The sequence below is a fragment of the Phoenix dactylifera genome, unplaced genomic scaffold (assembly GCF_009389715.1).
Source record: "Phoenix dactylifera cultivar Barhee BC4 unplaced genomic scaffold, palm_55x_up_171113_PBpolish2nd_filt_p 000240F, whole genome shotgun sequence".
NCBI lineage: Eukaryota > Viridiplantae > Streptophyta > Magnoliopsida > Arecales > Arecaceae > Phoenix > Phoenix dactylifera.
In genome coordinates this window covers 349,972-362,361 of record NW_024067737.1, presented here as the reverse complement: position 1 = coordinate 362,361, position 12,390 = coordinate 349,972, and the positions used below count along the sequence as shown (strand labels likewise).

Sequence of the window (12,390 nt, the reverse complement as noted above, 5' to 3'; positions counted from 1 at the left end):
TAGTGAAGGCAAGGCAATACATCCTCTTGACTTTTTGCAAGCTTTGCTTACTATATTTACTATTATTTTATAATTCTTGTACAAGTATAAAAATTGAATTTAAGGAAAATAGAAACAGAAATAGAATTATGTGTTGCACATTCATACGCCATACAAATTTACATGGTCCAACTTATCAAACTCTTGTGAGTCATTACATACCCTTAACAAGGATTAGACAACTGGCAGTGGAATTAATTTTTAGGTCATTGGAGGGGATGCGTCGATGCCAACATGCCACACTATGTTTTACCAATTGTCGCCAAGGAAAGTGAAATTTAGTAAAATAAGTAATGCCAGATAAATAGGAAGGAGGAATCAAGAAGTCCCCGCATTCTAAGGAGCGGGGGCCTGACCCGAAGACCATGGGAGGGGAGAAGTGTCGATGTTAAAAACCTCTCTTTTTTCCTCCGATTTCTCTTTCCCTTCCCTAGTTGTCTCTCTCTTCCCCTCTCTCCCTCTCTTCCCACCCCCTTTAAAGGCCACGAGTGGGTCCAAACGACCAGCGACTCTCTCGTCTTCTCCGCCCTCTCTTCTTCTCCGCCCCACCTCATCTCCTTTCCCTTCTGCTGCTCTACCGCTTCCAGGTATCTATTTCTCCTCCAGGACTCCCTTTTGAGTTGTTTTTTCCACTCTTTGCTGGTTTTGGGCTTTTTTCTTGTTTCTTGGGTGTTTTTTGGTCTGGATTTGTTGATTCGGGGGCTGGGATTGGGTTTTTGTTCCGTTTTGTTGCGTTCTGGGCTGTTGTATGGCACTTTTTTTGTTCTCGTTCTCCTACCTTGGTGTTTTTTTTCTTGTTGGAGGTTTGTGGGAATAAATTGCTGCTTGTTTGGGAGCTGTAGACTTTCGAAAGGAAGCATCTTGGTGCGGTTTTTGGTTTTGTTGTCCTTGTTGGATGTTGGAAGTTGTGTCTTGTTGATGCATCCGCCTGCTTTTTAGATTTTCCTTTCCTCCTCTGGACACAGGATTGCGTCTTCTTTGTCGTTTTCACGTTAGAATTGGGGAATTAAAGTGGGTTCTAATTCTATTTAAGCATGAAAGTTGGAATATTTTTTCCCTTTTCTGGTTTATCAATTGTGATCTCGTTCCTCTTCTTATTTCATGTGATCTTGCATTGGAATATTTTCTAATTGGTTTCAAGAGAATCTCTTTTGGTTATTTTATTATTGGAATCTTATGGTTTTATTTCTCTCTCTGATTTTCTTTTCTGTTTAATTGTTTTTGTGGTGTTTACGCTTTTTTCGAATAATTGTATGCATGTGAATTTATTGCTATTTATTTACAGGAGGATTTGACATTTCAAATTGGTCATTAATTGGCATTGGAGAGGTTTTATTTTGATTTTTCTGTTGAAATTTCACTTTTAGGCCTTAACATGTGAACGTTTATTAATATGGCTTGTTTTTCCATCTCCATTACTATTCTGCAATTTGAATTTTTATGAGTGATCTGTCATGGGTTTTTGTTGGCACAGCTATCTTGCTCTGGCGGGTGATCACCAGTTTACATTGCAGAAGAAGAGGGATCTTCATCCCCCTAAATTCTGTGTCAGGGGCATTGTTTGATTCTCGTGTTGTAGTCTGAAAGTTCTTTCTCCCATGCTACCTGTCAACAGGAGTAGAGGTCAGCCTAGGGCTGGTAGATCCTGGCCCTTTTCAGGTTTCTGCTATTGATTAGCATATTCTAGTTTCTTTTTTTATAGTTGTTTGAGTTAACTTTTCTGGACACACAACCAGAATTATAGCTTAACAAATTCAGTTTTTGGGATATTACTTTCTAAAATTACATGATTGAAGTTGGTGATCATGGTAATCATGCTCATATTCTTATTTTGTTACTTTTTTGGTAGTTGTTTTTATTATTAATTGAGATATATATAGCTATTGATGAAATATAATTCAAATGTTTTCTTGTTCCTTTATCAGAATTTTTGGTATTGTTTGCGTATATAATTTGTGCTGATAACCTTTTACTGTGTACATGCTGTGGAAATGCTGAATTTTTGGACTATGTCAATACATACATATTTCTTAATGCCTTTAAGATATATTGTTTCTATCATTGCTCTGATTCTGTTATTTCTACATGGATCTGAAGGCTTCCACCTTACAGGAATGGATTGCTCAGATTCGAGACACAAGCCTCATTTTCTTGGAAAAGTTCTTATGGCTGCTATTCTCACAGCCTTGTGCATATTCATTTTGAAGCAATCCCCTGGTTTCGGTGGTGAAAGTGTGGTAAGCTTTCAAACTATATATAGATATACATATGCATATACATATATATTGTATGTGACTATGTGTAGTATTTTTGTTGACTGGATATGGATTTTTGGTTGGATAGGCTTTTATCCTCAGTTTTTCAATCAATATGTTTTCATTTCTTGTTAGATTTTGTCTTCCAGCTTAAGCTTTTTTATATGGCATGGGTTCCTAATTGCATCATGGAATTTAGATATAGAGTTGTAGTTGAGTCCAATGTTGCTTGGATATGTAGGTTGACTCATCCATTTGTGTTTGTGTCTTGGATTGCATGGAGGTTGGGATTGCCGTTTATCCTCAGACACTTGTTAGCTAGATTGACATTTTGGCTGAAACCAATTGGTTTTGGTTGTAATCAATATGAAATTGCCAGAGTTTTGGCAGTGCCTGCCAGATCAATCGAAATTGACTCGGTTAAGTCCACTTTCCATCAGTTTTGGATTTTTGGACAAAACTACCATTTTGAAGATAAAAACCTTCAGTTTTATGCATATATTTACAGGTTGTGAACAAAACACTTAGGAAGCATGTCCATGAGATTTAACTTGAATATTGTCTGAAGAAAGTAAAATCTAAAGCATTTAGATGTCAGTGTATAAATGATTGGAAGTCAAATTTTATAGTAGCAGACCTTTGCTGTATAAGTGTTATGAAGTAACAAAAAAAAAAGGAAAAAATAAAATAAAATGCATTATCTTGTTTTACATAAATTTGTAATTGGTATGTTATATTCTTATCAATTACATATTACGATTATAAAATGATATCTAGATTCTGTCTCTACAGCTTCTTTTTCTTTGTTAGTTCGTTTTAGGGTTTTACCTTTTAGCTAATATTTTACAGTTTCTAAAGGTGTTGAACCACTAAATTTTGCATGCCCTCAGAGGTTTCAAACACTATGATGTACTCTCAGCTGATGCCTCAGTATTTATTGACCTGTTTTATATTATTTTTTTTTAATGTTGTCCTATATTTTATTTGATTCTTTTACTTTTTTCCACTAAAAGTCTAAAATTTAAATCGAGACTTTTGCCTCCACCAAATCTACTAAACCCGAAACTCACTTGCTTGGCCTAAATCAATACTAGTTTTGAAATCTTGGTGAAACCTTTTTTTTTGTCTGTGGTTGTGCACCATGTTTCGTAGTTCCTTCGGACTCTTAGGATTTATAGCAAAATTTGTCAACTAACTGAAATTTATGATGTCAGAATTTTTGTGGTGATTTTAGGTGTGATATTGCTTAATTTGCATCATGAATTGTGTTGTAGGCTTCAGTAGTGTAGACATATGCTTGGATTATACTCAACACTGAAATGTTTTTGCATGTCAGAAATCCTGAAAAGTAACTACCTACTCTCTCCCTCACCCCCCTTCCTCCCTCTCTCAAGATTATAGGTCTCTCAATTATTCATCAGTATTTTTAGATCTTAACATGTGAGCTTGATTGGATTAGTGAACCAGAGAACAAAAATGATTGGATTAGTGAACCAGAGAACAAAAATGATTGGACACTGTATGTAGTACTTTGTTTTGTGGGTTAAGAATTATTCTGGCCCATAGAAACTTGTGATTACTCTTTTCTTGTCAACATGGGAAGTTGATAGTCGACCTAAGGTAGGATAGCTACAGGTAATAGGTTTGCAGGCTATAGCCAAATTGAGGTGCCTAAAACATAATCTTATTTTTAAATTCATCTTCACTCCATTTTCCTCTGAAATGGCATTGATATTTGTTATATCCTTTTGTTCTGCTTCCCTTTTTATGGAAGAATAAGGTGCTATGGATTATTTTGGTGACATTTTTGACAAGATCAATGTAGGAATTACGCAGCTTCTAAAATTGATTGTCAAGATCACCGTAATATCTTGGTACATAGCTGAGAAATGGGGCAGAATTTAGGTGTTTGTTTGACTAAAATTGTTCATAGACAAAAAGTTTAAATAGGGCATTGTCAAATATATTTGCAGTAAACAAATGAGATAGATAAGGATATGCAAATTGAGTTGTTGCTGTTGTTGTTGTTATTTTGTATAACTATGGGACAAGGATGTTTCCTTTGATAATCTTAAGATGTAATTTGTAATCTGCTAGAAAAATGACAAAATTGCTCATAACTGGCAACCAGTGGGGTAATTTCAGAAGGCCTCCTATACCTTCGGAATTGGAAGACATAGTTATCGATATTCATTAATTTTATCCATATTAGAAAGAGTTTGAGGCTATGTGGATAGATGAAGAACACTTGACAGAAACCTTTATACTTGGCAACAATTAAAAAGGGATATGATTGTTGAGGGATTTAAGTGTACGTTACCTGCAGAAGAAAGAAAAGGGAAAAAAGGAAAAAAGAAAAATAAAATTGTGCATCTCTTATTCTTTCTGCTGGGTATTTTTCTGTACATTCCAACTGCATCAGTGAGATACCTGTCATGGGATTATAAAATTTTATTTTCTTTGGTAATCTCTGACAATGGACTCCAAAAAATAATGTTATAATTTTTCTCATAACAATAAGTGGTTTATCGATTATATTAATGGATATTACTGCGCCTTCTTTTTCATTTTCCTTTTCTGAATCAGTATTGTTTTGATCTTTAGTAAGATGTTTGATTTCTATAACCGATTTCATTTTCAAGCTATGGCTCATGTGACCCACATTTCAGCTTCACATTTGCTTAGTGCAACTCTGCTGCCTTCTTCCCTCTATGATGTGGTAGTTACTTAATACAGTTGGTTTGTTTTTGGTGCTACAATTCTGGAACGCTTCCTTTCCTTGTTCTTCTGGCTTCCCTTTTAATGACGTTGATTTATCTTGCATCTTACAGTTTGCTCGTCATGAACCTGGGGTCACCCATGTCTTAGTAACAGGTGGTGCTGGATATATTGGCTCACATGCTGCACTTCGACTCTTGAAGGACTCATATCGAGTGACAATTGTGGTAATTCACCGTTTTTCGTACAGACATTTTTTGTACGCTGATCACTATTGGTATGAACAGTTTAAAGTATTTTTACAGGATAACCTTTCTAGGGGAAATATTGGAGCAATTAGGGTTCTTCAGGAGCTTTTCCCAGAGCCAGGGAGACTTCAATTCATTTATGCTGATCTGGGCAATGCAAAAGTTGTATCCTTATCAGATTGTTTTTTACACATCGAGACTTTTCTTTTGTCAAACTTTTTTGTGAGATGGACTTCGAGGTTCATTCTTTAACCGGTTATCAGGTCAATCAAATATTTGCAGAAAATGCATTTGATGCTGTTATGCACTTTGCAGCTGTTGCATATGTTGGGGAAAGTACACTTGAACCTCTTAGGTATGCTCATCTTTTCTAGATATTTCATCTGGGCAAAGAAGTCACTGATTTGTCTTGGCTCAATTACTGCAGCATCAGTTTTATTGCTACATGAATCAAAGTTTTTGAAAACTGTATTGCTACAATATGGCATTGCTTGACACTCCATAAGCTTTTAAACTAGAATTTGCAGTTCTGTTAGATACTTTCTCAAACCAGGCCTAAGCTAACAGCCTTCCTTATATGTAACTGCTATATTGTTTGAGAAAAGAAAAGCATTATATGTGTTGCTTTGGAATTCTTTTTTCTAAACTATGCAACATTTTATTTATTTTCGAATGAAACACAGTTTTTATTAAGGTTTTGCTTTAACTCTATTCTGCACGGCACAAATTTCTTACTGGCTGGAGGGCACCTGCCCTCTTGTTGATACAAGAGATCTAGGTTCAATCCCATGCTCCCTCTTACTTTTTCCAGGCTTCCATCGGTCCTAATTCTTCAGAAAAGGGGAAAAAACTTAGTGGCTGGTAGATCATGTTGGGCTTTAAGGCTCCAAAGCTTAGAAATGAAAAAACATCACAACATTTCTCTTATGTGAGAAACAATCATTTAACCAATTTCTGTTGCTTTCTCAAAGTGATTTAACAGAAGTTCACCTATCTCCACACATCCTCGGGCTAAGTTTCCTGTTCTGTGAATAAGGCCAATGCATTAAGTAAGTCCAGATATCTCCCATATCATATTCATTTATGTCATGGATATAGCTAAGTCCATTAAAAACTTTGTTCGCCCTCTCTTTTATTTTGGTGGTTGTGCTTCTCCTTTCACTTGGCAAGGGAATCTATACAACTGCTACATTTTACCTATCCCTGGATATCGTTGTGGTGGATATTAATCATTTACATGAACTAAACAGAAAATGGCCATTGCATCACCTTGTAAGTCAATTAGCAAATGTATAAGATCAATAGAAGTTTTGAACTTTTGATAGTGGGATCCCATTAACATTTGTGATTGAATGTGGCACTGCAATCCTGTTGAATGTGGCGTTGAAGTCCTGCTAGGTTTTCTGGCTTTCACCTTGGCAACTTGGGTTCCGAGCGGGCATTGGAGGGTGGAACACAAATAGGAGATGGCTTCTTCTTTATATAATATCCTTTGCAACTTCTCAGATGAAGCAAAACTTTTATGTTAGACTAATTTGTTTGAATATTTAAATATTGATGGAGAACTATATCAAAATAGTTGGGCTTCATTCATTTGGAATGTGCAAACGCCATTAATTTCTATTTTTGATTTATTACTATATTACTTCATTTTCAATTGTCAATACTTTTGCCGTGTTTGGCATTTTGTTTCACTGAAATGCCATTTTATTGATCATTCACTCTAGGGTTTTTTTTCCCCCTTATCACCTTGTGATACTATTTCTATTGTATCTGTGATCAAATGCCATTGTTTCAGAAATATGTTATCTCAGGTTTACCATTTCTTATTTTATTTACATTATTCTGCTACAGGTACTATCATAATATCACTGCAAACACTTTGGTCATTCTGGAGGCTATGGCAGCACGTGGTGTTAAAACTCTCATTTACTCGAGTACATGCGCAACTTATGGGGAGCCGAAAAAAATGCCTATTACAGAAGAAACTCCTCAGGTTAGAATAGAGTAACATCCCTGTGTCTGAATGGACTGGTGACATTGCATTTGCTTTGTTGGTTTGTGGTCATATTAGACCTATTAATAGACATATATTAAAAAGGAGAACCTGCTTACAATAGCATGCCTAAATAATTTGACCATAGTGGTCATAATGGATTGCAATAGAATTCATAAATTAATTTAGAAGAAAATATTATATTAGGCTGGGAAGTTTGGAACTCTGTTATTGGAACTTATGTTTGTTACATGCAGTTTCCTATCAACCCATATGGGAAGGCCAAGAAAATGGCAGAGGACATCATTTTGGATTTCTCAAAGAATTCAGATATGGCTGTGATGATCTTAAGGTACGTTGCTTCCAGTAGACAAACTGTTGAATGGGATTGTGAATGGAGATTAATAACTCTAACCACGACACATCAGATATTTCAATGTCATTGGGTCAGATCTAGGGGGAAGGTTAGGCGAGGCTCCTAGACCTGAATTACGAGAGCATGGACGTATATCTGGTGCATGCTTTGATGCTGCATTAGGAATAATTCCAGGGCTGAAGGTACAGTGCTGTGAAACCACAATGCTAAGAAATACCATTTCGGATAGAAATTGATGTTGTTGTTGGCCTTGTTCACAGGTTAAAGGAACAGACTATCCCACAGCTGATGGAACTTGTATAAGAGATTATATTGATGTCACTGATCTGGTTGATGCTCATGTGAAAGCTCTTGACATGGCAAGGCCTAACAAAGTTGGTATATACAATGTCGGCACTGGAAAAGGTCATTAGAACTTCTCCCAAATGTTCCTTTCCTGCTGTTGTTTCTTCTCAGTTTTCTACTGTTGCATGAGAGGAGCTTGTAGCAATTGATATGAATTTTGAATTTTATCATATACATTAAACTGTTTCTGCAGTCAGGTGCTTGTAAGTAGTAGGTGCAAAATACTGTGATTTCACTAGTGGGTTCAATTAACATCAAAAATTTTCTAAAAATGTTGTCGTATTACTTATCAGGTAGATCAGTTAAGGAGTTTGTGGAAGCCTGCAAGAAAGCAACCGGGGCTAATATTAAGGTTGAATACCTTGACCGCAGACCAGGTGACTATGCTGAGGTATACAGTGACCCTTCAAAGATTAATCGTGAACTTAACTGGACGGCGCAGTACACTGATCTTCAGGAGAGCCTTTCCATTGCATGGAAATGGCAGAAATCACATCGAAATGGCTATGGATCACCCTCGGTCATGACTGCTTGATTCGGCTTTTTGAATCATTGATAAACTTTGGATGCGGACATGGGCTTTGAGTTGGAAGCCCTGTGCTAGGAGTCCTTGCTTAATTTTCAGAAGAATATCTCAGCAGCAGTTCAAATGTTTTTAGATATGGTAGGAGAGGCCTTTTACGAGCATTTCAGAGGTAGGAGCACAGTTCATTTATTATTTTTTCATGGGACAGTAGAAATCTAATAATATATCATTGCACACCATGCTTGAATAATCTTCCTTGTAACATGCTTAGCATTAAGTTATACAATGAATCAAAAGGTGATAGTTATTCATTTTCTGGTTCAGTTTTGAAGTTTCTTGCAGCAATATAGAAACTGCAATGTGGCCTGTTTCAGCTGTACTTCAGAGTTCTTCATGGGATGTGAAGTGCTTCGAATTTACTGTAGGGTTCTGCCTGGGCCTGTATGACATTGCAGCTTACTAAAGTTCTTGTATCATCTTACAAGTCACTCAAAGCCACAAGGATCTAAAATTATTTCATTGAGATAACATAATTCCCTCTAGTCTCCTATCTTTTTCGGCATCACTTAGGGTTGATCTTTTACAATCAGTTAACCATTTGAGCTAGGGTTGACAATTTGTGGCTGGGTCGGGTTCCCACCCAACTGAATATATGAAGGCCTATAGAGCCTGATCTGAACCAGACCTGTTGAGCTAGGAGGTCAAGGATGCTTGACCAGAACCTAGCCTGTAGCTAACGTGCCAATCCATGGCTAATTTACAGACCTGTTTTAATTGACACAAGACCATCTAATCTGGGGCTATGTATTGTATGGATAAGCTATTGTTTCAAAGTGTTTGGATTAAATTGCATGATATAACAAAATAAATAAAATAATAATATAACTTATTAATTTAATGCCTCCCATTTATCCCACAATCCACCAATTAAAGAGAATATAAATTGAAAGTAATATAATAAATACACACCATCCTGACCTAATAAGTTGAAGGAGCCCTAACACAAACTTGACCTGACCTGCTAGTGGATCATGATTGGCTGATCCGTGCATGACCTGTGAACCGAACAACAGGTTGGGTTAAGCAATTCAGGTTTGGATCTAGTTTAGTCAGGTAAGTGGGTCGGGTTAAAATTTTCCACCCCATGTTCGAGCATAGTTTACAAGTTAAATATAAGTTGGGATAGGGATAAAGATTTAGAATAAAGGAAACATTCTAGAAGTCCATAAAGAGTTCAAAAACATAAACAATTAAAAATTAATGGAAGAAGATTATCAAGTTATAAATATGCTTTTTATAAAAAATAAATCAATAAATAAATTATTTATCAATTGCTTCGACCCAACCTTATTCTGCATGACCCTGTCCGACCTCATTATATAGTTAGGTTGAAGCATCTGTCATTCCAGTTGTTCTCTCTTTTCACCCTCCAAATACCTCCCTCCACACTTCTTTACTACATTAATTATTAAAATATAAATAAAAGTATACCTAAAATATAACTCTCTTTTTTATTCTTTTTTTGGTTGTAAGATTATGTAGATTGAATTATTTCTCTCATGGATTTAATTTTTGTTTTAATGGGAATATGTTAGAGAGCGTATTTTGTACTATATAATGCAAATTTTGAACATCGTCCAAAGTTGGATGTTCAACCATCTCATGTGCTCACAAGTGAGAGCCAAATGCTGATAATGTTTACCACCATATAAAGAGAAAAGGTAAAGACTTAAAAATTTGGAAGCCTCCAACTTACTGGAAGATAAAAATAGAAGAAAACTTGTTGGCGAGCTCATCTAATCCTAGAATAGATGATATCGATTTCTAATGGTCTTCTATCTCTGTAAGCAAAACGACCAAAAAAAAAAAGGGAACTCTTTCAATGAGATCATATCCATCCATTCATTTTTATGTCAAAGCACACGCCAATATCTAGTGTTTACTAAAAATCTAATTCATAAAATCTTGAATGGTAGGGTCATGAGCGTCTATCAAATGCTCTATACCTTTGGATGAAATATATGCATCGCTCCTTGCTAATTCTAGTAGAATGAAACCTTAAATGTGCTGAGATGATCTTTGAAAGGTCTTGGCCTTGACTACCTCTCCAAGAAGATAAAGATCCATACTTGATTAAGAAAGCCATCAACCTCACATTTCTCTTTGGATAACATGCTAAAACCAGGCCTTCACGAAGCTAATGACTTCTGTGGCCCATAAAAATTTATATAGTGAGAGGCTAAAATGATCACTTGCTTGCATTGCTATAAGCTATGGCATCCCAAACCTAGAGCTAGCTTATCAGACATACTCTCTGGTCTGGGAAAAAAACGCATCTATGGGAAACCGTTTCCCATTCAAGTGCGCGTATCCTATAAAACTAAATTAGGAGGGAAGGGGAAAAAACTCAAAGATTCTCAATGTTCGTCTTGATAAAATCAATATGGTAAATCCATGATTTTTTATTTTATTGTGAGGAGAATAAATATTAGCAAAAAAGAAATTTTTAACAATATTCATCAACTAATTTGTAGCTATTTACCAAATTGACTCTAACTTGGGAAATCAATAGAAAACTATTTAAAACTACTATTATAATGATCATTCTTCAAATGTTTTGTGTAACACATTTTTTATTTCTTTATGATCATTTTCCTGTTTCTAGTATTAGAATATTTACTTACCCATTGTAACATATTTATTGTATTTTTTTTGTTCCTTGAACTGGATTTTTCTTAATAGCACCTATAAATAAAACTAAACCTAGTTTGGATCATTTTGTCAATGATATTGAAATAAATGGTGCATGCAACCATTCTCTACTATTGCCCAGCTATGTAACCCAAGAGGGAGTTGAATTGGGCTTTTCGAAAACTTAATTATAAAGCAGTGGAATAAAAGCTTGACAAAAGAATATTAATTTCAATAACTAATTAATAAGTAAATATGCAAGAAATTAATGCAAATGAATCATGCAATACAAACACATAAAATTTATAGTGGTTGGTGCCAACCCTGCACTTATGTCCACTCCTCATCCTTTTTGAGAATTTTACTATAATGTTTTTGGAATTGCAGTCCGATTGTTTTATACGGGCTTACAATCAACCTAGTTGATTTTCATAGGCAATGAATCAAAATCTATACCGATCCTATCCCCAGGCTCAACAAGAGATTGTTTTATCCGAGCTCACAATCAACCCAGTTGATTTTCATAGGCAATCAACTAAAATTTACACAATCCAATTCAAGATTTGGATAGACCTTTTTTCCAAGTTTCAAACTCTAAAACTTGTTATAGCAGAGTATAGAATGAATACAGTGTAAGCACAATAAAGTATAGCTTCTAAACAATAAATACAAAACAATAAATGGAGCTTGACTCTATTGGTTGGCTTTAATTGATCTTGAATATACTTCACCAACTCTCACATGTAGAAGATATGATCTTTCAGTTCTCAATGAATGCACTTTGAATGATTTTCTCATTAAAGCTCTTTCTTTTTTGCTTTTCAATTTATGCTCTTTATGCATCTCTTTTTGTTCTATTGGTGTTCCCATATATTTATACCACTTGGAAGTGGTTGGAATACTCTCCTAGTCATTAGACAGGTTAAAAGAGCCATTGTGAGATAAAAGCAAACGTTTTGACTTACAAAAAAACTAGTCATTACTATTGTTAGACATAGAGGGGTTGACTCGACATTTTCAGAAGTTGACTCGTGATCTTTAGGAGTCGACTCGTGATCGTTAAGAATCGACTCATGATCTTCAAGGGTTTACTCAAGCTTGCTATTGCTTTTGCTGCACTCTGTCTTTCTTCTGTCATCATTGTAGAGTCGACTCTCTTAGTTCAAGAGTTGACTCATTTGGTGACAGGGTTTGAT

At 35.5% G+C, this 12,390-nt stretch overlaps 1 protein-coding gene across 7 annotated transcripts; it reads left to right on the top strand.

Annotated features, from left to right (window-relative positions):
* The first annotated feature begins 396 nt into the window (after positions 1 to 396).
* LOC103720550 (probable UDP-arabinose 4-epimerase 3) lies at positions 397 to 8,830 on the top strand. Of its 7 annotated transcripts, none has more exons than XM_008810313.4 (11): positions 397 to 626; positions 1,514 to 1,662; positions 2,152 to 2,276; positions 5,126 to 5,239; positions 5,318 to 5,425; positions 5,524 to 5,615; positions 7,115 to 7,256; positions 7,514 to 7,608; positions 7,685 to 7,814; positions 7,893 to 8,037; positions 8,271 to 8,830. In XM_008810313.4, exons 2-11 carry the CDS (start codon positions 1,638 to 1,640, stop codon positions 8,510 to 8,512), a joined length of 1,218 nt encoding a protein of 405 aa, XP_008808535.1. In that variant the 5' UTR covers positions 397 to 626; positions 1,514 to 1,637; the 3' UTR covers positions 8,513 to 8,830. The 7 variants fall into 7 exon arrangements, with proteins under 7 accessions (XP_008808535.1, XP_008808533.1, XP_008808532.1 ...); XM_008810311.4 differs by having other exon boundaries at positions 2,137 to 2,276; XM_008810310.4 differs by having other exon boundaries at positions 1,514 to 1,677.
* The last annotated feature ends 3,560 nt before the right edge of the window (positions 8,831 to 12,390 follow it).